At 53.3% G+C, this 27,719-nt stretch overlaps 1 protein-coding gene across 3 annotated transcripts in view; it reads right to left on the bottom strand.

Annotated features, from left to right (window-relative positions):
- The window catches only part of ZC3H7B (zinc finger CCCH-type containing 7B), a 58,637-nt gene that overhangs the window by 10,937 nt on the left and 19,981 nt on the right, over window positions 1-27,719 (bottom strand). Inside the window, exons 2-16 of one of the 3 annotated variants that reach the window (XM_049884480.1) lie at window positions 25,540-25,598; window positions 22,172-22,205; window positions 21,852-22,049; window positions 20,724-20,882; window positions 19,345-19,425; window positions 14,978-15,034; window positions 13,522-13,564; window positions 12,713-12,906; window positions 12,098-12,422; window positions 11,043-11,101; window positions 10,748-10,895; window positions 6,105-6,266; window positions 2,870-3,075; window positions 1,294-1,394; window positions 134-315 (exon numbers count right to left, since the gene is read on the bottom strand). In XM_049884480.1, coding sequence (XP_049740437.1) covers window positions 134-315; window positions 1,294-1,394; window positions 2,870-3,075; window positions 6,105-6,266; window positions 10,748-10,895; window positions 11,043-11,101; window positions 12,098-12,422; window positions 12,713-12,906; window positions 13,522-13,564; window positions 14,978-15,034; window positions 19,345-19,425; window positions 20,724-20,882; window positions 21,852-22,049; window positions 22,172-22,205; window positions 25,540-25,592 — 2,002 coding nt within the window. In that variant the 5' untranslated portion in view covers window positions 25,593-25,598. The remainder of the gene's footprint in view (window positions 1-133; window positions 316-1,293; window positions 1,395-2,869; window positions 3,076-6,104; window positions 6,267-10,747; window positions 10,896-11,042; window positions 11,102-12,097; window positions 12,423-12,712; window positions 12,907-13,521; window positions 13,565-14,977; window positions 15,035-19,344; window positions 19,426-20,723; window positions 20,883-21,851; window positions 22,050-22,171; window positions 22,206-25,539; window positions 25,599-27,719) is intronic. The other 2 variants (XM_049884481.1, XM_049884482.1) reach the window with 2 other exon arrangements.

The raw sequence follows: 27,719 nt of genomic DNA, 5'->3' as shown, positions 1-27,719 counted from the left end.
GCTCCAGAGAACTCCCAGGTGCCCCAGCCACCACCCTCCTCTAGATGCTCCTGAAGTCCCCTCCACCTGTCTTCCCTCCCTCCAACCTCCCCCGGCTTGCCCGCGCCCACCCACTTACCTGCACACCGCTCACCTGAGTACTGCTGCAGCAGCCAGACCTTGAGTTCAATGAAGCTGTGGGCAAAGTGGCAGCTGTCCTCCCGCAGGCAGCCATAGCGCACCTCATGGCGGCACACGTCAAACTGGAAGTGCTCCTGGAACTGGCGGATCTTGGAGTACTTGAGGGAGGTGGAGCGGACGATGTGCACCAGGCACCTGGGGGCGGGGAGGGGCCCGAGGCTGTCAGCAGTCCCCACAGCCCCCGCCAACCACTCCTTAGGGCAACTCTTCCCAGGGCAAGGCCAGCCAGAGGGGACAGAGGCCTCCGCCCTGGGGCCTCCTGCCCTCTGGGCCGTTTCTAGAACCTGGATGGCATAGTAGGTAAGAGATGGGGTTCTACACTCCAGCGGTCCCAGCTCGGCACTTTCCTCAGGCTTCAACCTGGAGCCAGCTCTCAGTGGAGCTGCCAAAAGGGGGAGGGCAGCAGAACCTCCTGCTAGGAGGCTGGGGGAGCATTTCCCTTGGGTTGCCACCTCAGTGCCCAGAGCTGGCCTGCATTCAGATGAACGGTCGTTCAACACTCTCTGGGTCAGGAACCTGAATTACCCTCCCAGCAGCCCTAGAAAATCAGGATCAAGATCTCCTTTGCAGATGAGGAGACTGAGGGTTAGAGTAGCCAGAGGACATGAAGCAGGCTGTTGGCCAGGCCAGGATTTGGGCCCAGGTCTGTCTGATGCCAGGGGCTGGGCACCAGCAACCACGCTGAGGCAGAGCCATGGGGAGCAAGAGGGAGCAAAGGCCGCGCCAGCCCTTCCAGGCCCTCCCCAGCACCATCTGTCGCTGATGCCACACAGTGGAGAGCCTGGACCGGAGTCAGGAGCCTGGCCCTGTGCCCTTGCCTGCTGGTAAGCTACTCCCAAGCTTCAGCTTCCTCATCTGTAAAATGGACACTCACTCCACCCTCACAGGATGTTGCAGGGGATGCCTGGAGTGGGCGGAGGGTGCTCAACAGCGTGCTTCCGGGCTTCCAGGCGCATGGCTGGCACACGGTAGGCCCAAATCCGCCCCTTGCCTTGACAGCCAGGGACACCCATTGGCCTCAGCTGTTCCCCAGCCATCTGAGCTGCCCTAGCAGACTCTCCTCCCAACTCTGCACCGCCCCTGACCACAGAGGCCGGCTGTGGGCCCACTCACTTGTTGTTGTGGAAGCTGTGCTTGGCGGCCAGGTTAGAGCAGACAGATGGAGAGTCCTTGGTGCCCTTGCTGATGATCCGGGGTTTACTGTCAAAGCAGATCTGCCCAGGGAGGGGGCGGGCTGGGACCCTGCATGGCCACCCAGGGAGGGGGCGAGGGACCCCACACGACCACCTGCAGAGAGGGTGGGCTGGGACTCTGCATGGCCACCCAGGCTGGGGATGGGCTGGGACCCTATATGGTCACCCAGGGAGGGGGTGGGGGATTCCACATGGCCATCTGGGGAGGGGGTGGGCTGGGATCCTGCATGGCTACCTGGGAGGAGGCGGGCAAGGACCTGGCATGGTCACCAGGGGAAAGTGTAGGGGACTCCGCATGGCTACCCAGGGAGGGGGTGGGCCAGGATCCTCCAAGCCCATCCGGGGAGGGGGCAGCAGGGACCTCGCATACCCTGGCCTAGGTCAGGAGAGTGAGGAAGTGGCTCCCAGGGTCTGTGGCCCCTCTCTGGCTGAGCTTACAGATGACCTGGGCCTGGGCTCCCTTCCCCTCCCTCCTTCTCTCTGATCCTCCCACTCCAAATGCCTGGGGTGGGGGTTACTCCTGTCTGAGCCTCAGTTCCCTCATTGTGAGATGGGGACAACCACACCTGCTTTGTCCCACAGGCTCACTGTGAAAGGACAAGAAAGGTATAACGGAAGGCAGGTGCTTTGAAACTGCCCACTACTGCCCGCTGTGACTCCCAGGCCCATCAGTCTCTGAAGGGAGCAGGTGTAGGAGGGCCAGGCTGGGCCATACCACACCCGCTAAGGGTCCACACTGATCAGACGTGGCCCTGCTCTGAATATGGTAGGCCTGGCTGGGGAGGCTGGGGGCCAAGCTCACCCCTGAGCCTAGGCAGGGTCTCTGTGACAACTCTGTGGAGGAAATTAACAACAGCTTGGTGGAGTTGCAGAGACTGGAGCCTCGAAGGGTCTGAGACACACAGAAACACAAGAAGGATGTGGCGGGAGGGGTGAAAAGCGAGGCCGTGGACACCTTGCCTGGGACAGCGGGCAGCGCCCAACATGCTGTGCCCACAACAGGGATTCGTGGGCAGCCCTGGGCAAGCCCCCAGTGGGCCTGCTTCATAGGGACCTGGCTGTGAGGACCCTCACTGGCAGCTGGCACTGGGAACCAGGCATGGGCTCTGGGGACTGGGTGCCTCGGTTCGAACCTCAGGTCTGTATTAAGCCAGCCATGCAGACTCAGGGCAACCGCTCCAGCTCCGTGAGCCTCAGCTTCATCGTCTATAAAATGGGGCCAATCGTACCTGCCTGGCAAGGCTGCTGGGAAGATGGGACGAGGACACGGAACACCCAGCTCTGAGCCTGGATGGGACCAGCCATTGGCAAGAACAGGTGTGAGGGTTGTTACTCCTCTCTCTGCCCTCAATTTCCTCCTCCACAAAATGCGGGGCTAGCTAGGCTCCAGGCTCCAGCATGACAGGATCCAGGGCCTAAAGGTTCTGACGGCCCAAGGACCTGCACCACAGACTGAGGAGGGGGCAGGCCAGATAGGGGGGTGGGCAGGCTGGTACCTCGCAGAGAAAGGTGAAGATGCCCTGGTGCTCCTTAAGGAGCTTGGCGATAGTGAGACTGCCACGCTTGATGCCCCCCAGCGGGTCGAAGAGTAGGTCGCGGTTGAGGGTGCCCTTCCGCTCCTCAGTCCACACGTCGATCTCCTCCTGATGGTAGGCGAAGGTGCAGTTATCCCCGTACTTACAGTCCTGCTTGTTAATCATGTCTGCAAAAAGGCAACAGGACACACGTTCCGCCAGGCGGGGATGGCAGCCCGCAGCGCCACCATGGCCACCACCATGCCTGGTGCCCCTGGGTGGGTAGCAGCTCCTCTCGTCCCAGGTGAGGTGGCTGGGCTGCCTCACACAGGAGTCCGAGGGGCAGAGCCCTTCCCAGAGGCCAGGAGCCCTTCTCTGCTCTATATTGGGAAGTGTTTGGTTGGGGGAACCTGCAGGTGATCTTCACTCCAGCTGATCCCATCCCACAGGGTTGCCTTTTGTGAATCAAGGAAGACTGAAGGTATGAAAAGGACTTTGTAGAAGTACACACGACTCCAAATAAATACAAGTTCTCTAAAATACAACTCTTGATTTCATCTCATCCGGAGCAAAAGAGAAAGGAGGAAACCAGAGACTCAGAGAAAAAACTAGTCTATAGGACTAACAGTCTACACAAACCATGGCCCCATCTACCCTGAGACCAGAAGAACTAGATGGTGCCCAGCCACCATTAATGATCATTCTGATCAGGGCCATGATAGGTGGATTCTGACAGAATGGGAGAAAAATGTGGAGCAGAACACAAATTCTTAAAACGTCCAGAAGTACTGGACCAGTGGAGACTAGAAGTCTCCCCAAGACTATGGTCCTGAGATACTCCATAAACCTTGAACTGAAACTGCCCCCTGAAGGCCCCTTTTAGCTAAATAACAGAGTGGCTCAGAAAAGAAAAACTATTACCAACAAGTGCTGTGCACTTTTACAAAATCATCTATGTGAGAACCAATGGTCAACAATTACTCTAAAGCAAAGATGAAAGGGTAAGGGGATAGGGAAACCAGATTACTGGAAGTGAAAGATCCAGGGGAGAATGAATAAGGATGTTAATACATTGTGAAAAACATACCCAATGTCACTGAACAGTATGTGTAGTAATTATTAAATTGTTAGAAGAGAACTTAACCTGCTATAGGAAACTCTGGTGGCGTAGTGGTTAAGAGTTACAACTGCTGATCAAAAGGTTGGCAGTTCGAATCCACCAGGCACTCATTGGAAACCCTATGGGGCAGTTCTACTCTGACCTTTAGGGTTGCTATGAGTCAGAACCAACTTGAAGACAATGGGTTAAGACTTAGCCTACTATGTAAACTTTCACTGAAAACATAGTATTATCAAAAAATAATAGTAAAGAAATGTGAGTGTGTTTTTCATTACTATTCACCAGAAAGATAACAGTACAGGGTTAAGACATGGGCTCTGGCATCAGACAGACGGGCTGGGATCCAGCTGGGCAACTCTAGCCAAGCTATTCCCTGAAACTAGGCTGCCTTTACCATAAACTGAGGACACCAGGTTGTTGTGGGGATCAAAAGAAATAATAAATAAAACACCTGAGTGCCAGGGTACCGGGGAGTCCAGGGCGAGGGAAGCAGGCTTGGGATCCAGAGGCCTGCCATTTCCTGGTCCTGGGGCCTATTTCCCTTTCTCTCCCTCCCTCCCGTTCGTTCTAAGTCTGCCCTGTCCTGCTCCTCTGTGGGCTCTAGAAACACAAGGACAAGCGGCCACAGGATTGCCCCTGGGGCTGGGGTGCAGGTGGGCTTGGAGGAGGCACTGCAGGGAAGGGCTTCCCAAGACCAGCTGCCTGAAGGTGGACCAGACGGTGAACACAACAAAAGGGCACAGTGTGTGCAAAGGAGTCAAGAGGGGGGTCGGTGTGTATTCCAGGAATGCTTAAGGCAGAAGGGTGGGAGGAGGTCTGGGGACTTATCAGCCTCATTGTAGAGTCTGGACCTCATCCCATTGGCCATAGGGAGTGGTCAGCGGAGGGGTTCAACCCCAGGGGTGCTGTGTCCTTGAGGTGTTTTATTAGGAAGACCAGCCTGTCTCCACGTGGACAATGAGCAGGTCCAGAAAGGCCAAGATGGGCTACAGCCATGGGCGGGGATGGGCCTACGTGGAGCAGGGGCGGGCCTGGGAGGAGCTGGGCAGGCCTGGGAGGAGTGAGGGCAGGCCTGGGTGGAGCCAGCATAGGTCTGGGGCGGGGTTGGGGGGAAGCCTGGGAGGGACTGGGCAAGCCCTGGGAGGAGTGAGGGCAGGCCTGGGTGGGGCCACCACAAGTCTGGGAGGAGCAGGGGCAGGCCTGGGAGAAGTGAGGGCAGGCCTGGGTGGAGCCAGTACAGGTCTGGGAGGAGCAGGGAAGGGCTTGGGAGGACCAGGGAAGACTCCAGAGGCCTCCACACTTCATACAGAGTTGTTGTCAGGGTGCATGTACAAAAAGGCTATGCTACACACTGCTGACAGAATTGTCACTATTTTTATTCTGCCATATAGACTGGACCAAGATGCTTATCTGGGGAACAAAAGAGAGAGGATAAGGTACATACAAGTGTCCAGTTAATACTAACCCAACTGACACAAGCGAGGAGTGAAGACAATGACAACGTAATAGTCAAAAAGGGCTAAACATTCACTGAACCCTTACTAGGTGCCAGTCCTCCTTCACATGGCTCCTCCTCGTGTCCTCACAACAGTGGGAACACTGAGTCCCACTCTGTGGTGGTAACAGAAACCAGCTCCATCAACTGTTTGACACTTAGGCTCAAGAGTGTGGGCCGCAGCAGGCTCCAGCTTGACTTTAACGTCTGAATGTCTCCCACCTCTCTGCAGAGGCCAGTCAGAAGGACAAGAGGTGCTTGTTCAGATGGAACACTCCTCCTCAATGGGCCTTAGGCTCCTCTGGTGCCCCCAGAGCCCCAAACAGGCTGAGGACTGCCTGTTATGTCTCCTTCAGAGGCCATGTGGTACCCCTAGACTACCAAGCGGGCTGAGGACTGTCTGCTCTGTCTCCCTCAGAGGCTGTATGGTACCCCCAGAGCACAGAGTAGGTTGAGGACTTCCTGCTCTGTCTCCCTCAGAGGCTGTGTGGTACCCCTAGAGCACTGAGTGGGCTGTGGACCATCTACCTTGTCTCCCTCAGAGGCTATGATGGGGAGCAGAGGGGCGGGTGGCCCCTCCACCCCTGTCGCCGCCCACCCACCTTTACACAGGTAGTAGGAGCCCACGAAGCTGGTCTTGGTGGGCCGGGGCCGGATGCGTTTCCAGGTCTGGTCCTCAGTGCTCCGGAGCCGGCCGAGTAGGATGTCCCGCTTGCACTTGTGCTCAAGGCCCTCTCGGTAGGTGTAGTCGCCTGCCCTGGGGCCTGTGGACAAGGGTGGACAGGGACATGATTCAGGAAACAGAACTGAAGGGTCACAGCTGGCAGGCCCAAGCAGTAGGTGGGAATTAGCCCCCTTGCCAGCCAGAAAACCCACCTCCCCTAATCTGGGCCTCCCACCAGCCCTGCCACACCTTCCTTTGCTCTGTGTGCCCGGGAAGCTGTGGGCCTATGTTGAGGGGGGGCCCTCTCCAAGCAGCCCCTTTATGGCATCCCCCCATTTCTATCATCACTCTGTCTAGCGAGCCTAACCATCTGAGTGTTCCTCCAGAGAATTGTGAAGGTAGTGTGAGAGCAGCCCCCATAAGTATCCCCTTCCCTTTCCTGGCCCGGGGCAGCAGGTCTGAATTTATGCTCCGTCTCTCACTCCTTTCCCTTCTCTAGTCCTCTGAAGTCTTCTGATCAAGGGCCACCTTTCCCCAGACAACAGGCAGGGGACGGGGAGGACCTTGTAATTCTCAGAGACTGAGAGGAAAGAGCCCTGTGGGGACCCGAGGTGACGTTAACTTGGCCAGCACCAGGTGTGTACCAACTAATTGGGCCTTCGTCGGCCTCCCAGCAGCAGGGAGTGGGGACGCTCAGATTGGGGAGGCAGGTTTGAGTTCCACTTGGGGAAGAAATTTCTCATAGGCAGAGCCCTCCAACAAGAGAGTGGACTGTCCCCTGCCCCAGCATGTCTGGGGTCTGAGCAATGAAATATGTGTCCGTGGGGAGTTCCAGAGGGGTGGATAATAGCAACGAGATGACCTCTAAGCTCCTGTCAGTCGCCTGACATTATCACTTCCAGACTGCTAAGAGTTTTAATTAGCAGTTAAAAATTAGCTGGGGTTAAGATTAACTGGGACACTGAGAGAATACCATTCTAAAATTTTAGGACCATGGGATTCTGGCAAATGGAATGCCATGTGTCTAAGAGTCTAGAATTCTGCAAGTCTGAAGCAAAAGGTCATTAAAAAGGAAGAAAAGATCAAAATGGATGACTCTGAAACATTGCTCTTGAACGTCAAGTAGCTAAAGGGAATGGAGGAAATGATGAAGTAAAAGAGTTAGAGTTGAACAGAAGATTTCAAATGGCAGCTTGAGAAGACAAAGTAAAATATTATTATGACATGTGCAATGACCTGGAGACAGAAAAGCAAAAGAGAAGAACATGCTCAGCATTTCTTAAGCTGAGAACGCTGAAGACAAAATTCAAGCCTCATGTTGCAATTTGGACGTATTCTATGGGCAAAATATTGAATGACCCAGGAAGCATCAAAAGAAGATGGAAGGAATACAAAAAGTCATTGTACCAAAAAGAACTGGTCAATGTCCAACCATTTCAGGAGGTAGCATATGATCAAGAACCGATAGTATTAAAGGAAAAAGTCCAAGCTGCACTGAAGGCATTGGTGAAAAACCAGGCTCCAGGAATTGACAGAATACCAGCTGAGAGAGAGATTTCAACAAAGGGATCCAAAGCAGGAGGGGCTCCCTTATCTATGCCAAGAAATTTGCAAGACAGCTACCTGGCCAACAGACAGGAAGAGATACATATTTGTGCCCATTCCAAAGAAAGGTGATCCAACAGAATACTGAAATTATCAAACAATATCATTAATACCATACATAAGCAAAATTTTGCTGAAGATCATTCAAAAAGAGCTGCAGCAGTACATCGACAGGGAACTCCCAGAAATTCAAGCTGGATTCAGAAGAGGACAGGGAACCAGGGATATCATTGCTGATGTCAGATGGATCCTGGCTGAAAGCAGAGAATACCAGAAGGATGTTTACCTGTGTTTTACTGACTATGCAAAGGCATTCGACTGTATGGATCATAACAAATTATGCATAATATTGTAGAGAATGGGAATTCTAGAATACTTAATTATGCTTGTAGAACCTGAACGTAGAACAAGAGGCAGTTGTTCAAACAGAACGAAGGGATACTGTGCGGTTTAAAATCAGGAAAAGTGTGCATCAGAGTTGTATCCTTTCCCCATACTTATTCAGTCTGTATGCTGAGTGTCTTAGTCATCCTGGGCTGCTGTAACAGAAACAGAACAAGCTGATGGCTTTAACAAACAGAAGTTTATTCTCTCACTGTCTAGTACGCTAGAAGTCCAAGTTCGGGGCAGCAGCTCCAGGGAAAGGCTTTCTCTCTCTGTCAGCTCTGGAGGAAAGTCCTTGTGATAAATATTCCCTTAGTCTAGGAGCTTTTCCATGCAGGGATCCCGGGTACAAAGGATGTGCTCTGCTCCCAGCACTACTGTCTTGGTGGCATGTGGTACCCCTGTCTCTCTGCTTCCTTCTCTCTTTTGTATCTTAAAGGGGCTTATTTAAGATACAACCAAATCTTGTTGATAGAGTCCTGCCTCATTAACATAACTGCCTTTAATCCTGCCTCCTTAACATTACAGAGGTAGGATTTACAACACACAGGGGAAAATCCCATCAGATGACAAAATGGTGGACAATCACACAATACTGGGAATCATGGCCTAGTCAAGTTGGCAGATATTTTTGCAGGACACAATTCAATCTATGCCAGTGAGCAAACAATCCCGGAAGCTGGACTATGTGAAGGAGGACGTGTCATTAGGATTGGTGGAAGATTCATTAACCTGCGATACACAGATGATACAACCTTGCTTGCTGAAAGCAAAGAGAACTGATAAGATCAAAGACCACAGCCTTCTGTATGGACTGTACTTCAACATAAAGAAAACAAAAATCCTCATAACTGACCAATAAGCAACATCATGATAAACAGAGAAAAGGCTGAAATTGTCAAGGATTTTGTTTTAGTTGGATCCATAATCAATGCCCATGGAAGCGGAAGTCAAGAAATCGAATGACATATTGCACTGGGCAAGTCTGCTGCAAAAGACTTCTTTAAAGTGTTAAAAAGCAAGGATGTCATTTTGAGAGCTGAGGTGTGTGTCATGGATTGAATTATGTCCCCCCCAAAATGTCTGTATCAATCTGGCTGGGCCATGATTTCCAGCATCCCCTCCATTTGTGATTGTAATTTTATGTTAAAAGGATTAGGGTAGGATTGTAATACCACCCTTACCCAGGTCACAACCCTAATCCAATGTAAAGGGAGTTTCCCCTGGATGTGGCCTGCACCACCTTTTATCTCTCAAGAGAAAAAGGAAAGGAAAGCTAGCAGAGAGCTGGGGAACTCATACCACCAAGAAAGCAGTACCAGGAGCAGGGCATGTCCTTCGGACTCAAGGTCCCTGAGCCTGAGAAGCTCCTCACTCAGGACAAGGACCTGCTTCCAGAACTGACAGAGAGAAAGCCTTCTCCTGGAGCCAACGCCCTGAATTTGGACTTGTAACCTACTTACTGACTATGAGAAAATAAATTTCTCTTTGTTAAAGCCATCTACTTGTGGTATTTCTGTTATGGCAGCACTAAATAACTAAGACAGTGCACCTGACCCAAGCCATGGTGTATTCAGTCACGTCGTATGTATGTAAAAGCTAGACAATGAATAAGGAAGACCGAAAAATTGATGCCTTTGGATTACGGTGTTGGCGAAGAATATTGAATATACCATGGACTGCCAAAACAATGAACAAACCTGTCTTGGAAAAAGTACAGCCAGAGTGTTCCTTGGAAGCAAGGATGGTGAGACTTTGTCTCATGAACTTAGGATGTGTTATCAGGGGGGACCAGTCCCTGGAGAAGGACGTCATACTTGGTAAAGTAGAGGGTCAGTGAAAAAGAGGAAGACCCTGGAGGAGATGGACTGGCACAGTGGCTGCAACAATGGGCTCAAACATAGTAACAATCGTGAGGATGATGCAGGACCAGGCAGTGCTCCGTTCCGTTGTACACAGGGTCACTATGAGTGGGAACCAACTCAATGGCACCTAATAACATCAACAGGTGTGTTGAATATTGATTCTTGGCTCTGGGACTCAGTTCTGAACTCCTTATCATCATCCTGACTCGCAGGGTCTGGGAACCAACAACTACATTTCTCGAGTCCTTTGCTGACTGGGTTCTGGGTAAGGCTTACATCCACCCAGTGAGATGCCCTCGTGTGACAGCAGTGCAGGCTGCTTTTCATTTAGCTTTAGCAGTTGTGTTTTTGCAGTGTCCAAGTGGACCCTGCACACCACTGCCAGCTCCCAGCCTGAGGGCCATGTGGTCACCTTGATGCGGCCAGCAGTTCCTTGCAGCTTCCTGACCTCAGTGTGAGGGCAGCACAGCACAGACTAGGTTGGTGGAGAGGTGGCCTCAAGGCCCAATGGAGTCTCCTGGCTTCTGCCTCTCCAGCCTTTCCAACAGTTTTGAAAGTGCCTAACTCCCGTACTGCATCCCTTCTGCCCGAAATACCTGGAGTGGTTTCTGTTTTGCTGCACTAACTTCTGGAGAGTCCATGAGGATTCTCCTTCTGGAATTCTAAACACCTGTGATCCTCAGTATGTCTTGGGCAGTGGCTGTGCCATCTGTAGGCATGACCTTACCTGTCTTAGGGTAACAGAGCTGGCAGGCCTGCTTGAACTCGTGGGTGGCAGCCAAGGGGTTCTTGATGAGCAGCGCAGTGTTGGGCATGAAGGGCTCTGGCTGTGACAGGAGGAGGTCAGCCATCTTGGGTACTGGAGAAGGGCCAGCCTGGGGCACCAGGGGACGCTCGATGACCCTCCCTAACCCACTCATGCAGAGGGCTCACCACCCATCCTAGAACCCATGACCACTCTCCACCTAACCCCCGGAGGGCATGAGAGGCCTCCTAGTCACAGATCCCACCAAGTCACTCACCGAGGGGGCTAGCTTCTGAGTACCACTTGGGGGACGATGGTCCTGTGCATTGGTCTCCTCTGGACAGGGAGAAGAACACGGGTCACCTGCCTAGCTCTGGAGGGCGCAAGGGACCATCCCAAGGCTTTTTCTTACATGTTTCCAATTCACAGAAGCCATCCCAGGCCACCCAGCCTCCCCCACTCAGGCTGATCTCAACTGTCCCCTCTCCACCCCAGTGGCCACTGCCCTGGAACAGACAAGCCTGAGTCTGAGCATGGCCACGCCTTGCTTAAAACCTTCCACCTCCCACTGCCCACACGATGGAGGCCAAGCTTCTTGGCTTGGCTTACAGGTCCTCTGAGGTGAGTCTCATGTCTTGAAAAGCCGCCACCCTCCTGCCCCTCTGGACAACTGCTCTGCCAGTCCACCATCTGCTTACATAGTTCCCTCTGCATTGCAAATGGGGGTCCCTCCTTCAAGACCCCTCTCAGCCATCACCTCCTCCAGGAAGTCTTGGTCCTGCGCTGGGGAGGCCTCCTCTGGGCTCCCACAGCCCAGGAATCCTTCTCTCAGCTGGGCTCCGAGTATGTCTGACTATTCCACAGGGAGTTCCTCAAGGCCCACATGGGTCCTCGGCACCCAGCCCAAGTGGTGCTGGGAGCACAGGGCCTCATGCCCTCCCCATGCCTCATGATCATCCCCGTGGGGTCTGAGCCTTGCCAGCCAGGAGCTCAGGTGTCCTGGATGACCCAGCTCGGCTCCATCTGATCTTGCACAAGACGTCCCACTCTCAGGCTCAGCCCCAACCACCAGTGCTGAGCTGCAGGACACACAGCAGTGCACAGACATGGTCCTGGCCCCTCTTGGCAAGGACAGCGGGGGTGGCCACCCCAACTCCACACTCAGCAGCTGAATGACATCGGGCAAATCACTTGCCCTCTCTGAAACTTAGCACCCTCATCTGCAAACCAGGAGTGACTCCACCTCCCAAGGGGAACCCCCAGAGACTGGATATGAGAGCACTCTTCAAACGGTCATAGAGGTTGGGGGTGAAGGTGCTTCCCAGGCCTCACCCACGGAGAAGGAGTCAGGCTTGTCCAGGGAGCTGCGGGCCGACCCAAAGCTGTCAAGGGCATCCAGCCGTGTCTCAGAGTACGGCAGTAGGTCTAGGGAGTCCAGAGTGGAGCCTGGAGGGTCGAGGGCATCCAGCATGGAGGCGGCCAGCTTCTTGGAGGAGTCCATGACGAGGCCAAAGGAGGCGGGGGGCAGCGGGCTGGAGACGGGCACGGAGCCACCCACCACAGGTGGCAGCAGTGGGGTCCCGCCAGGGAACACGGGTATCAGCTGGGGCAACTCACTGGGCAGGCCGCTGCCAGGCAGGCCACTCTGGACTAGAGACTGGGATGGGGGACAGGGAGGAGCGGTCAGAGGAGAACGCAGAATCGGGAACTCTGGGCAGGGGGCAGCCAGCCCTGCTCCGGCCCTCAGCCCCCGGCCTGTCCATTGGGGAGACGCCAGGGGTCTTCACGATCCTTCTGGTTGTGTACTCTGCAGCTTCAGATTGTGTTCCCTTTCTACGCCTCAGTTTCCCTAGCTGTGACATAGCAGCCCCTCATGGATATGAGGAGGAGTGTGATGGAGTCTGGTGGGGGCCTAGGGGAGCAGAAAAAAGGCAGTGGCACCCTCACCAGTGAGTCCAGGAGAGTGTCCAGCTCCGGACCAAAAACGTCCCCATCGGAGAAGTCGTCCAGGCTCTCAGTGCTGGGGAAGACCCTGCTGCCGCTGTCCAAGGGGGCCAGCAGGTCCAGAACGTGGGGGAACAGGGGCATCGTGGGGGTGGAGGGCAGGGGGGCCGGGGAGCCTCGCAGGTCCACGTAGCAGTCTGTGGAAGGGGCGATGGGCTCAGCAGTCGCAGAGGGTCCTGCTTGGTGGAGGGAGGAGGTGTCCCAGGGCCCTACAGTCCTATTCCAACCTCTTCTCTCTTGCCCCCAGCTCCTGCCAGGTACCCTGCCTGGCCCTAGCCCAACCCCTTGGTGGACACTCAGCCACAGTCAAGGACGGTAGCCCCAGAGCAGGAGAGGGCCCCTTAGCCTTCCACTAGCTCCCCGACAAGATGGCTCAGGGCCAGAATATCCATGATCGTTGCCTCCTACCTCTGGGGTAAGCAACATTCTCTCCAAGGGGCACTTTAAAAACGTGCCCCTTCCTGGAAGCCAGTGAAAAGAGGAGAGACCCTGAGAGAGGTGGGCTTACTGGTCAGGCAGAGGACACAGGCCGGCCTGGAGCGCTGCTCTTCCCTTCTTGAGGGGGTCTGTTGCTCCTCAGCCCCCTCATTTTATTCATGCCTCAGGCAGTCCCCAGGGTGCCCCTCAGAGCCTCCATCTATGTGTCTGAGGCTAAGGGCTTCATGTACCTGACCTCCCAGGGCTCTTGGGGTGAGGGACTGAGACCTCGCCTGGGTCCCAGCTCACCTATCCCCTTGCACCAGGGACACTACCTGTTTCAATGTCATCGATAGACCCCAATCCATTGGAAGTTCCCTGTGGAGAGAGGGAAGGACGAGTTAGGCAGGCAGGTGAGAAGGCTGTGGCGTCCAACACTCAGGGTCCCCTGGGCCCCCTCCTCCCTAGGCATCACTGCTCACAACCCCACAGAGGGCCACCCAGGGCACCAACAGAATCCAGCACTTGGCCACATCACTGGCCCCGTGGCTTGCACTTTCCATTGCTATTTTTAGACCTTCCACTCAAGAAATGGCCCCCGTGAAGAGGAGGAGATGGAGGCTCAGGGGCACTGGTGCCCAGGGTTAGGGCTGCACCAGGCCCAGCCTGCTCCACCAGGGTCAGCCTGGTGGGAGTCTGCTGAGTGAACAAATGAAAGTGCTGGAAAGCATCTGCTACCACCTTGCCTCTCCACTTTCTGCCTCAGTTTCCCCTTATGTACAATGAGGTGGCCGGCCACCAGGCTCTGTCAAGGTTTATGGCCTGTCCTTTACTTTCCAGAATCCCTCGAAGTCCACCTGAGCAGCTCCCATGTGGCGGCTGCAGAGTCTAACAGGTGTGCTGGACCAGCTACGACCTCCAGAACAAGCCAGGCCTGGGTGGGCACTACAAAGGCCGTGGCCCTGGGGATAGGTAAGTATCACTGCAGCTATCAGAAGTTACCATATCGCAGGCCCCACAGGGTCCCTACTTCTTAGGTGACAGAGTACTTTCCTCCCTTACCCTGGCTGAGGGGCGAAACACCCTAAATTCATGGATTCTGAAGCTGAGGCTGAGAGACGAAGGAACTGCCTGAGGTCACACAGACAGCACAAGCTGGCCCTTATCTGTCAGAGTCCAAAGCCTGAGCTCTCCCCTCCCACCTCTCTGCAGCACCCCACAGGGGAGCAGGGTGACGGGGCGGGGTGCAGTAAGGAGGGTACTTCTGCTGGGCCTCAAACAATGAAAAGGAGAGAAAAGGCAGGGTGGGGTGGGGAGTCACTGGAGGCAGAGTGAGGCATGAGCTGGGCCTGGGGCACAGACTTGCAGAAAGTCCAGTGAGACAGGACAGGAGGGGTGGACTAAGAAGGAGAAAGAGGCAATTGGGACCAGACTGCCCAGGCCTCATCCTGGCTGGCGCCTGCGAGCAAGGCTACCACAGCAGCCATGGCCCATCCCATGCTTGCTGCTATGGTCACAGGAACCACCTCTTGGACAGGTGGAAGCACTGTGGATCCCAGAGCTGAGTCCAGACCCCAGTCCAGGCCACCAGTCACCCCCTGTTCCCAGGACACGTGCCTGGTGCACAGCAATGGGACAAGGACAGCATAGAGCCCAGCCCTCAGCCTGATGCCCCTGAACCCACTGCCAGCGGTTATTTACACCCAGAGAGTAAATACAAACCCCTCATGTTGCATAACAGGTTGGTACCGGGAGTGGGGAAGGGGCTCAGGGTCCCAGCCCCCATCCTACCTGATCTGCCATGCCAGTTGCTGTGCCATTACTGAGTGCAGAAAAGGTTTCCAGTTCCTGCCAGAAATCGGAGAGAGGTAAGATGAGATGAAGATTCTGGAAGGATTCTCAGGTGCCACCAGCCAGGGCAGCAGAGGGTCTGTCACACGCAGTTGGGGTGTGCCATGCCTTCCAGACTCCCTGCCCCAGGCCTGCCATCTGCGCTGCTCTCCGGGTCCCACCCCCAAGTGCAGGCACCAGGTGTGAGCTAGGTTTTCTCTTCCTCCAACTGTGATGCAGGCAGACAGCCTCCGTCAATGCACTCCTACTGTGTGCCAGGCAGGGCAATAGGTGGAATCTCAGACAGCCTCTCATTTTAATTCCCCCGTCAGCCCTTGGAGGTGGGCGTAACTGCCCCACTTTCCACATGAGGAAACCAAGGTGGAGAGGGGTGAACAACCTGCTCAAGGTCACAGCAGAGGCTTTTGAGTCACACCCTTTCCTACATGAAGCTCCTTGCACATGTTGTTGTTGTTAGGTGCCATCCAGTCGGTTCCGACTCATAGCGACCCTATGCACAATGGAACGAAACACTGCCCGGTCCTGCGCCATCCTTACAATCGTTGTTATGCTTGAGCTCACTGTTGCAGCCACTGTGTCAATCCACCTTGTTGAGGGTCTTCCTCTTTTCCACTGACCCTGTACTCTGCCAAGCATGATGTCCTTCTTCAGAGACTGATCCCTCCTGACAACATGTCCAAAGTATGTAAGACACAGTCTTCGCCATCCTTGCCTCTAAGGAGCATTCTGGCTGCACTTCTTCCAAGACAGATTTGTTCCTTCTTTTGGCAGTCCGTGGTATATTCAATATTCTTCGCCAACACCACAATTCAAAGGCGTCAACTCTTCTTCTGTCTTCCTTATTCATTGTCCAGCTTTCACATGCATATGATGTGATTGAAAATACCATGGCTTGGGTCAGGCGCACCTTAGTCTTCAGGGTGACATCTTTGCTCTTCAACACTTTGAAGAGGTCCTTTGTAGCAGATTTGCCCGATGCAATGCATCTTTTGATTTTTTGACTGCTGCTTCCATGGCTGGTGATTGTGGATCCAAGTAAAATGAAATCCTTGACAACTTCAATCTTTTCTCCATTTATCATGATGTTGCTCATTGGTCTAGTTGTGAGGATTTTTGTTTTATGTTGAGGTGTAATCCATACTGAAGGCTGTGGTCTTTGATCTTCATTAGTGAGTGCTTCAAGTCCTCTTCACTTTCAGCAAGCAAGGTTGTGTCATCTGCATAATGCAGGTTGTTAACGAGTCTTCCTCCAATCCTGATGCCCCATTCTTCTTCATATAGTCCAGCTTCTCATATTATTTGTTCAGCATACAGATTGAATAGGTATGGTGAAAGAACACAACCCTGACGCACATCTTTCCTGACTTTAAACCAATCAGTATCCCCTTGTTCTGTCCAAACAACTGCTTCTTAATCTATGTAAAGGTTCCTCATGCGCACAATTAAGTGTTCTGGAATTCCCATTCTTCGCAGTGTCATCCATAGTTTGTTATGATCCACACAGTCAAATGCCTTTGCATAGTCAATAAAACACACGTAAACATCCTTCTGGTATTCTCTGCTTTCAGCCAGGATCCATCTGACATCAGCAATGATATCCCTGGTTCCACGTCCTCTTCTGAAATTGGCCTGAGTTTCTGGCAGTTCCCTGTTGATATACTGCTACAGCTCTTTTGAATGATCTTCAGCAAAATTTTGCATGCGTGTGATATTAATGACATTGTTCTATAATTTCCACATTCGGTTGGATCACCTTTCTTGAGAATAGGCATAAATATGGACCTCTTCAAGTCAGTTGGCCAGGAACCTGTCTTCCATATTTCTTGGCATAGACAAGTGAGCACCTCCAGCGCTGCATCTGTTTGTTGAAACATCTCAATTGATATTCCAACAATTCCTGGAGCCTTGTTTTTTGCCAATGCCTCCAGAGCAGCTTGGACTTTTTCCTTTAGTACCATCGGTTCCTGATCATATGCCACCTCTTGATATGGTTGAACATCGACTAATTCTTTTTGGTATAATGACTCTGTGTATTCTTTCCATTTTCTTCTGATGCTTCCTGCATCACTTAATATTTTCCCCATAGAATCCTTCACTATTACAACTCAAGGCTTGAATTTTTTCTTAAGTTCTTTCAGCTTGAGAAATGCCGAGCGTGTTCTTCCCTTATGGTCTTCCACCTCCAGCTCTTTGCACGTCATTATAATACTTTGTCTTCTCGAGAGGCCCTTGAAATCTTCTGTCCGGTTCTTTTACTTCATTGATTCTTCCTTTTGCTTTAGCTGCTCGATGCTCAAGAGCAAGTTTCAGAGTCTCCTCTGACATCTACCTTGGTCTTTTCTTTCCTTCCTGTCTTTTCAGTGACCTCTTGCTTTCTTCATAGATGATGTCCTTGATGTCAATCCACAACTCGTCTGGTCTTCGGTCACTAGGGTTCAATGAGTCAAATCTATTCTTGAGATGGTCTCTAAATTCAGGTGGGATATACTCAAGGTCATATTTTGGCTCTCGTGGACTTGCTCTGATTTTCTTCAGTTTCAGCTTGAACTTGCATATGAGCAATTGATGGTCTGTTCCACAGTCGGCCCCTGGCCTTGTTCTGACTGGTGATATTGAGCATTTCCATCGTCTCTTTCCACAGATGTAGTCAATTTGATTTCTGTGTGTTCCATTTGGCCAGGTCCATGTGTATGGTTGCCGTTTATGTTGGTGAAAGAAGGTATTTGCAATGAAGAAGTCATTGGTCTTGCAAAATTCTATCATTCGATCTCTGGCATTGTTTCTATCACCAAGGCCGTATTTTCCAACTACTGATCCTTCTTCTTCGTTTCCAACTTTTGTATTCCAATCGCCAGTAACTATCAATGCATCTTGATTGCATGTTTGATCAATTTCAGACTGCAGCAGCTGATAAAAATCTTCTATTTCTTCATCTTTGGCCCTAGTGGTTGGTGCGTATATTTGAATAATAGTCGTATTAACTGGTCTTCCTTGTAGGCGTATGGATATTATCCTGTCACTGACAGTGTCGTACTCCAGGATAGATCTTGAAACGTTCTTTTTGATGATGAATGCAACACCATTTCTCTTTGAGCTGTCATTCCCAGCGTAGTAGACTATATGATTGTCTGATTCAAAATGGCCAATACCAGTCCATTTCAGCTCACTAATGCCTAGGATATCAATGTTTATGCGTTCCATTTCATTTTTGACGATTTCCAATTTTCCTAGATTCATACTTCGTACATTCCAGGTTCTGATTAGTAATGGATGTTTGCAGCTGTTTCTTCTCATTTTCAGTCGTGCCACATCAGCAAATGAAGGCCCTGAAAGCTTTACTCCATCCAAGTCATTAAGGTCGACTCTACTTTGAGGAGGCAGCTCTTCCCCAGTCATTTTCTGAGTGCCTTCCAACCTGGGGGGCTCATCTTCCAGCACTATATCAGGCAATGTTCTGCAGCTATTCACAAGGTTTTCACTGGCTAATGCTTTTCAGAAGTAGACTGCCAGGTCCTTCTTCCTAGTCTGTCTTAGTCTGGAAGCTCAGCTGAAACCTGTCCTCCATGGGTGACCCTGCTGGTATCTGAACACCGGTGGCGTAGTCTCCAGCATCACAGCAACACACGAGCCCCCTCAGTACGACAAGCTGACAGACACTTGGGGGTCCTGGCACATATAAAATGATGACAGTAATGAGAAATACGATGAAGATGATGATATGGATGATGAAGACGATGGCAAAGATGAAGACAGCTTGCCCATGTTCAGCAATTCCCATGCTTGGGACTTGTGATCTTGGAACTCTTGAGGTCTCCCCCTGCCAGTTCCTTCCTAGGTCTTCCCCATTTCAGTAAAGGGCATCACCTATAGCTTAGGCCCCAACCTAGGTGTCCTCTTTGACTTCTTCCTTCCTGCATCACATATGGTAGGTGCTAAATGAGTGCATGTTGGCTGAACAAAACTAACAGAGATCAGCATTTCAAATACGCATCACATATTTTAACTGAGAACACAAGGCTGAAGGACTCCAGTGTCAATGCGGCCAGTGTCAAGCCTCTCCACCAGGGCTGTCAGAGCCAGCCAGGGAGTGGCTTTAACAGCTGGTGTCTCAGGTGAGCTGGAAGCTCTGGCTGCCTTTGCCTTTTCCAAAGGTTCTCAAAGTCATTCCAGGGCTTCCAGCCAACAGAGTGGGACGAGAAGGGTCACCTGTCACCCCAACTCTCACCCTAGCCAGGCCCTGACCCCCTCCACTCACCTCTCCCAAGAGCACCCACCCCCAATCTGCCCCCAGGCCCAGAGCCACCTACCTGGGGCCTCTTATACGCCTTCCGAACTCGCAGCCCTAGCTTCTGAGCCAGCTCCTGACCAAGCTGAGTCACGCTTTCATCCTGGGGAAGGCAAGACATAGGCGGACTGGGCTGGGGTCAGCACTCCCGGAATCCCTATGCCACCCTGCAAGGGGTACTGCTGGCAGCCCCCTATGTCACAGACAAGGAAGCCAGGCCCTGGAGGTGACACTGACAAGCCACACAGCCAGTGCCTGGTGGGGCTGGGACGGGAACCATGCTTTTGTTTTATTTATTTATTTTGGGGGGGAGGAATAGTTTTTGGGTTTTGATTTTAATACTATCTTTGTATTTCTAAAATTTAACCGGTGGTGCAAAACGTTAAGTGCTCGGCTACTAGTTGAAAGGTTGGTGGTTCAAACCCACCCAGCGGCTTAAAACACAGGCCTGGCGATCTGCTCCTGAAAGGTCGCAGCCTCGAAAACCCTACGGAGCAGTTCTACTCTGCACACGTGGGGTCGCCGTGAGTCAGAATCGACCCAACAGCAACCAACAACAATAGCATCACTGTGGGAGACCAAAATGTTACTGAGAGTAGGGACTCCTTCTCACAGCCCTTTCACACCCTTGACTTCAGGGATAAAGTTGCAGCAGCATTTTATAGATGTGGGGCTGACATGGAGAGAGGGGAAGAGCTTTGCCCAAGCTCACAGAGAGGGTCAGTGGTGGATCCAGGCCTAGGCCCTAGGGCCACCCCATCTGCACATTCAGGGGACCATGGGGTCCCTGAGGGCACAAGTGTGGGCAGTGAGTACATTCTTGTTCAGTAGATGAATAAGTGGGGAGGGGGGATGTGCCTTGCCATGGGCAGGCTGGGGACAAGCAAGACTCTCTATTGGTCATTTCCCATTGTCTCTTCCCCACCCAGTGACAGCCCCACATCAGGTTCCGGGGGCAAACGTCACCCTTTTTACTCCTCACTGTAGCCCTGTCCTCTCAGAGTGATGAGTACAGCTCTGGAATCAGACAGGCTGGGTTCACATCTTGGCTCTGCCACCTCCTAGCTGTGGTGAAGGGTAAGTTACTTTCTCTCTGTGTCTCACTCTCCTCATCTTTAAAACAGACCTAACAATAGCAGCTACCTCACAGAGTTGTTGTAAGGTTAAGTAAGTTGAAACGCACAATGCCAGTTTCGCAAGGCCAGGCGCACAGTTAGAGCTACTATTAATATCAGTATCTGCAACTCCATGTCACAGAGGGGGACACTGGGGCTCAGAAAGACGTGGTGGCTTGGCCCAAGTGAGGGCCAGAGCAGAGGGCCTGGAGCCTGGACTCAGAGCCTGGACTCAGAGCCCGGCTCAGTGTGGATGCCAGCAGAGGAGGGCAGAAACAGCACTCACGTGGGGCAGGGCCAGGGAGCACCGGCTGCTGCACTCATAGGCCTCCTTGTGGCGGCCCAGCTCGTTAAGTGCGCGTGCCTTACGGAACAGCGCTCGGATGTTCTCGCTGTCCAGGCCCAGCGCCTTCTCACTGTCCTCCAGCGCCTTCTCATACAGGCCCTGGCAGAGAAGATCAGGCAGCCCATCAGTCAGCCCCCATGACCCGTCCCTCTCCTAGGCCTCCTGCCCCCACCTAGGACTGACCGCCAGCCTCCTTTCCCACAGAGGATGCTGAGGTCAGGGATGTGGCTCAGAGCCCCAGAGGGTAAGGGGGGAAACAGCAGGGGTCAGACTCTGGATTAAGGGCATCTGTGTTTCGGGGTGAAGGGGATGCCAATGGCCACTGGAAGGAGGGATCTTCAAGATCTACACGACAAGCCTGGTCACTCAGACCCATCTACCTCTGTATCGGCCTTTGGTTCAGAACATCATGGACTGAGAGGCAGTGGAATCATGAAGGCGGCTCAGTGCATAGACTGGAGCGGGAAGGGCTAAGCTCTCAGGCACCTGGTAGACTCATTTATCCAGAACATTCCACCCTGGATGGCAGAGGTGGTACTGAACCCCTGTAGAGCCTACAACAGCATTTCACCCAGGGTCTGAGGAATGACTGAGTCCCTGGGTGAGCAGGACAGGGAAGAAGGGGAGGCTGGGGTTTATGGAGGAACGGAGGAAGCTGAAGTATGCAGAGAAAGAAGTGAGGAGAGACTGAGGGTGTGGGGTGGGAGGTGAGGGAGGCCAGGAGAGAAGAGCAGTCAGGGGTTTGCAGAAAGGACAGCAGACACGAGGGGAGCCGTTCTCAGCCCTGACTGCCTGGAAGCTGCCCAGTGCCAGGGCCCACCCAAGACCCTGGCTCAATCAATTCATCTGGGGAAGTCCTGGGCGTCAGCGCCATCTTTCAAAACTCTTTATTTGGCATCAGTCCTTTTTAAAAGCTCTCTAGGTGCGTCTGTTGCACAGCAGACAGCCCAGGAGTACTGGGGAGACATCCAGACAGGAGGAGGTGGGGGAGACAGCCCTGGGCCCACAGGCTCACGGACCTGGGCCCGACTCACTGGGGGCCAGGAGGCCGTGGGGCGCCAGGCTCACCATGGTGAAGTAGCAGGCAGCCCTGTTGACATGCAGCTTGCACAGCAGCTCCCGGGGCAGGGCCACCTGGTCCGAGGCAGCGTAGTCGGCTACGTTCAGCCCTTCCATGTACTGCACCAGGGCCTGCTTGTGGTCCTTCTCCCGGAATAGGTCATTGCCCTCAGCAAACAAGTTCTGCACCAGCTTGAGCAGGAAGGCCTGCCAGGGGCAGGGCACGGAGGGGCTCAGGGGACTTTTCCATTCAGCCCCAGCCCTGTCGCCAGCCCCCACCACCCTCTCCCCTTACCCTGGCCTTCCCCAGCCCAGCAGGTGTCGCTCACCTCATATTCTTCTTGCTTTAGGGGTAGGGTCGACCTGGAGGAACAGACAGAGACACAAGGTCTAGGAGAGCTCAGGGATCCCAGTCTCCTCCCACAACCTCATGGAGGCCCCAGAGCCAGAGGTCAGCCCAGGAGGGGGCTCCCGACTCAGATATCAGACATCACCTTGTGAGCTGGGGTGAGGGGACAAGCAGCTACCCCCACCCCCGCCCCCTCCCCGAAGCAATACCGAGCAGGCCTTCCACTTACAATGGAATGGCTGGAGGAAGGTGCTCATAGCCAGGCTCTCCCCAGGGGCAGGTGCTGGGAAATAGGCCAGCTCAGCCCAGCCAGCTGTCCTCTGCCACAAACCCAATGCTCCTTGACAGCAGGCATCTCAAATGCCCTCTCCATTACGTGAGGGGTGAAGTGGGGGCAAGGGCAGGGGAAGAACCAAAGGCAGGCCTAGGAGGCCTCCAGGGCTGGAAGGCAAGACTGACAATCAGACTCTGGCCAAGGCGGGGCTGATGGAGGCTCTGCCAGTCACAGCTCAATCCCAGAAAGCGGATGGCTCTGTGTGGCTCTGCAGCCAGGAGAGATGGGAACAGACGGAGGGAGAAAGGCAGGAAGTGTGAGCTTTGTCAAGAAAGCAAAGTGGGATTTAGGGACCACCACTGCTCCTACGCATCCCCCTAAAATCTCCAACTGCAGGCCCAGGGGAGGCACAGGGAGTCCTCAGCCCCCACCCCCCACAAGCCACTTGTCCCTGGCCAATGCCAGGTGCACTCAGAGCCATCAACCCTCATGCCAGACCAAACAGGTTAGGTGGGTCTGGCACCCTCTCCCTTCTGGTGGCCAAACCACACCCACTCAGGATGGAAGAAAGCATCAGCTGTAGGGGAGCGTCCTTCAGGCTAAGTGGCTCAGCTGGGAGGGGAGCTGGGGGCTGTCTCCTGATCCCTCATTTTGCAGAGGGGGAAACAGACGCCCGAGAGGAACAGTGACTTGCCCAAGGTCACACAGCAGGTCAACGTCAGAGCCGAGCCAGAATGCAGGCTCTTTCCGGTGCCCGGAGCTGCTGCCAACACCTGGGCAAGAAAGAGCAGTCTACACTACTGAGGCATGGTGAGAGAAAACACTGGGGGGACCCTGGATGGGGGCAAGCAGGAGTCCCCGGCTCTGACAGTGGGCTCCATCCCACCTTCTCGCTGGCCTCCCCACCAGCCAGAGATCAAGACCCGTCCTGCTTCCCCGTGCAGCCCTGCCTGTCCCCATTGCTATCGTCCTAACTGGCCTCTGCTCCAGCCTCTTCCAGCACCAGATTCACCTTCAATAGGTCACATCCCTGTCCCCAAAGCCCATGACTGCCTGGCACCTCAAAGATGAAGCCCAAACATCTTACCTGGTATTCAAGGCCCTCCACAAGCCAGCACCAACCAACCTGTCCCAATTCACCAGCTCTGACCCCTGCCTAACACAGCTGTGCCCCACAAAGGTACCTAAGAAATACAGATAAGCCAACTAACCCGGCTGGTCCAAGCACTGTCCCTGGCTTCCTCCAACTGGAATGTTCCCTTTCACACTCAGAGATGGACTGCCCCAATCCCCGTTTCTGACTGACCAGACCCTGCTTATTTCTAGATCCAGTCACTCCTCCCCCAGGCAGCCTTCCTGGAACGTCCTGCCCAAGGAATAATGCTTCACCCACCACTCATCTAGAATTTTGGATAGTACAGCCTTATCACTCCATTTTACAGATGAGAAAACCAACACTCATGAGGCAGGGTTTTGCTCGAGGCCTTAGGGTAGTGGAGGTGGGAGCTGACCCCAGGCTGGCCTCATCCCCCAAAGCCCAGGAGCTTTCCTCTGCTTGGCCCTAAGCTCTTATCCCCTGACTAAATCTTCAGCCACTTCAAGGAGGGTTCTTGTCAAACATTTCTTTATAGCTCCCACAAAGCTCTGTGCCAGGAAGTACCTAACAGATGTTTTGCTAAGCACACTGAGCGAGAAAGCAGCGCAGGAGGGGTGAGGCAAAAAAAGCAAGACTGACTTTAAAAGTAGCAGATCCATAACCCAATCATAAAATGGGCAAAGGACCCGAATAGACATTTCACCCAAGACGACATTCAAATGATCACCAAACAAATGAAAAGATGCTCAGTATCACTGTCCATCAGAGAAATGCAGATCAATACTTGTCATTGAGGAGATGTAAAGAGCTGAGTAGGCCACAGCTCTGCTGACCAGGCTGAGGACTGGAGAACTGGCTAAGGCAACAGCAGAGGGCTAGGCTGGGGAACAGCCAGGGCGTTGGAAGACAGAGCAACAACACAGGGCTAAGCTCCAGGTGCTCTCAAAACTCCCCACCAAAATTAGCCTGCTGTGAGCACCCTCAGGAGGTAGCCAGGAAAACTGCCCGAATGGTGAGCTGGCAGGGGAGAGAGTGTTTCCTGTGAATACAACACACTCCTAGAGAGCAATGCAGATTCTGAGGGTGCGTGAAACGGATCGGATTTCGGGTGACAACGTGTGGATGAGGAAAGTCGGGGAGTATTTGATGGGTCTGTGTGAGGGAACAAAATTGGGGAGTGTGTATGTCTAAAAAAAAAAAAACTAAAAGGTATGCAAAATCATATCCCAGTTTTTTAGGAAGCTCTGTTTAAGAAAAAGAATACAAAATCATGAACACAGAATCTCTAGGGTACGTTTCAGGGTCTCAAAAAGAACTCATGCAAGTGAGGGGCCCTGATGCTTATACTTCAGTTCATTGGCATCATGATAAATGTCTCAGAGGGTCTTCTTAATAAATAAAAAGTGGTAAAATCATCCTGTGTGTAAAGAAAAAAACTAACAAGCATAGCCCATGGGTGCTGTGTAGAGGGGCACCTAACGGAAAGAAACAAGAGTTTTGGACTCAGCCAAAAGCTGTGTGACCTTTAACAAGTTTCTTAACCTCTCTGAGCCTCAGTTTTCTCATCTGCAGTTTGAGTACACCAAGAGGTGCCTCAGGAGAAAGGCCTGGCGACCCACTTCCAAAAAATCAGCCATTGGAAACCCTACGGAGCACGGTTCTACTGACACACATGGAGCCCCTTTGAGTCAGAATCAACTTGATGGCAACTGGTAACTGGCACTGACTGTGTGCAGGCAAGCAAGGCAACAAGCAGGGGTAAAATGATGTCCTGGACAAGACTGAAGGCTCAGCACGGTCAGGAGGCTGGGGGGAGTACAGGGTTCATGGCTCATGGCCGGATCCATACCATGCCCCTGCCATGCCAGTCTGCAATCAGCTCATGAAACCCGACTCCCTGACAGCACAGGAGCCTGGCAGCAAAGGCTCAGCAACATGAAACAGGGTGGAGTGAGCGTGCGGCCCCGCTGGCACTTACTGAATGAACTGCAGCCCCTTCTCGATGTCCGCCTTCCGTTTCTGCCTCTCCATCAGTCTCTGGGGAGAGAACACAGTCAATCTGTCAGCAAGGGCGGGGCCGCCATCTGCCCCGTGTCCCCATTTTACAGGTGGCAGGGCTCTGAGGCCGAAGATCCGCCTCAGGGTCTGCAGGGACTTGAATCAGGCCACGGCCATGTGCCATCCTCACGCCAAGTTTGTTTGGCACCTTCTAGGGCCACATGGAGACCCCTGCCCTTTCCCACTTGTGGCCTGAGCTGCGATACCACATGGGACAGCCTCAAGTTCAAGGAGAAACTGTTCATCATCAAACTCAGCAGTCCATGCTGCTGCCGGGGAGAAGAGGCTCAGAAAACAGAAGGTAATGGTCACAGCCACGTGCAACACCAGGACCTGCACTTTGTACCAGGATCTGCAGAATTCTTTTGACAGTGCCATGGAGGAGGGGTCATTTTTGTCCCCACTTTACTGATGAGGAAACTGAGGTCATGGAGTCCCAGTTGTGAACTGGTACACGGCTGAGACAGGATCCAAAACCTGGGCACTTCTTTTGGTGCCCCCAACAGCCCCACCACACAGCTGTCCCACACCACAGCTGGCCTCCTCCAAACCAGGCCACCTCATGGAGCTCACCATGGCCATGTGAGGATATGGCCTGTGTTACACGTGAGGAAGACTGAGGCTCAGTGAGGCTGAGTGGCTAACCCAACAGCATGCAGGGGGCCTGCTCAAGAGATGAAGGGGGTGAAAACTAAGGTGGGGGCTTACTTAAGGTGAGGGAAGGCTTGGAACCTGAGCCCTAGACTCCTACCGTCCAGCCAGGAGGCGGCCAGAAGCTGCCCTGACTCCTTCCGGCACTTCTCGTCCAGGCCACCCATGGGTGCTCTTCCGACCGTGGCCCTCACTCTTCCATCAAATGATTACTGTGTGGAGACTGTGAGCCCCAACTGCCCTGACTCCAGGGGCGGCGCTCCAGTCTTGTCCCTCTGTCTCCGGGGACACAGCCTCCAGCCCAGGGTCTGGGACAAGACACACCAACAGGGGCACAGGAAGTGGGTCCTCTCAGCTGGCACCAAGATGTGAAAAGGGACAACAGCCAACTAGTTTGGGGAGGGAGCAAGTGTATGAAAACAGTATCTTCTAAAAAGTCTTTACTCTCTTGTTTATTGTTTCCATCGGAGTTCAACCACCTTCTCCTCACAACAACCCCGCACGCTAAGTGGGGCAGGGATCATTAACCCCATTTTACAGATGAGGAAAGTGAAGCACCAAGTGAAGGATCTTTTCCAAGGTCACTCGACTAGTAAGTGGGCCTGAGCCCAGCTCTGTCAGACAACAGGCCCCTTGCCTGACAGCACAGTGAGCCATAAGGAGCTGGTGGCTGAGGGCGGGCCCTCGGCTCCTTTGTGCCTCCACTTCCTCAGAGTAAACCGCTAGGCTGGTAACCCCCATCTAGCAGGTGGCAGATGTGGAGTAAGGAGCTCAGTTAACCTGAATCTTCCCTTTCCCACTTGTCCTTCCCAAAGAGGGGAGAAGTCACAACTGAGTCTTCAGATCCCCAGACCAGTACTGGCTGCCCAGGGAACACCGCCCAGGGACAGGCAAGGTTGAACTGGCACAATGTCCAGCTCACCAGGGGCACTGCTGCTGATGACTCCTGGCCACGGGCTACGGGCAGGAGTGGCAGGCAGATGGCCACAGCGAGCACACTGGCCCCTAGCCAAGATGTGATGCCAACCTGGGGCCCCATCCCAGCCCGGGCTTCCTTCTTCCGTGAACACACCACGCCCACCTCTGCCCTTGCTGTTCAATTCGTCATGATGCCTGCGTTTGGGGACGCCAGAGCTGATCCTGACACAGCCCCTGCCCTGGGGAGCTTGCGGTCCAGCAGATAAGCAGTCTTTGCATTTGGGAGCCACTTACACAGGCCCATACACACTGCTTGCCCCACACGGGCTCTGTATTCAGACCTGGGTTCGACTCCCAACATTCACATTACTGTGTGTCTCTGATGAGTCTCTTAACCCCTCTGGGCCTGTTTCCTTACAGGGGGAATGGGGCCAATGGTGGCCCCGTCACATGGGCCTGTTGTGGAGATTCAGTAGATATCACTTGCAGAGTGCCTGGCGCAGAGCAGCAACCCAACACAACACAGTGAGA

The sequence above is a fragment of the Elephas maximus genome, chromosome 4 (genome assembly GCF_024166365.1).
Source record: "Elephas maximus indicus isolate mEleMax1 chromosome 4, mEleMax1 primary haplotype, whole genome shotgun sequence".
Classification (NCBI taxonomy): domain Eukaryota; kingdom Metazoa; phylum Chordata; class Mammalia; order Proboscidea; family Elephantidae; genus Elephas; species Elephas maximus.
The sequence above is the reverse complement of the archived record's forward strand: the minus strand, read 5'-3'. Positions and strand labels throughout refer to the sequence as shown.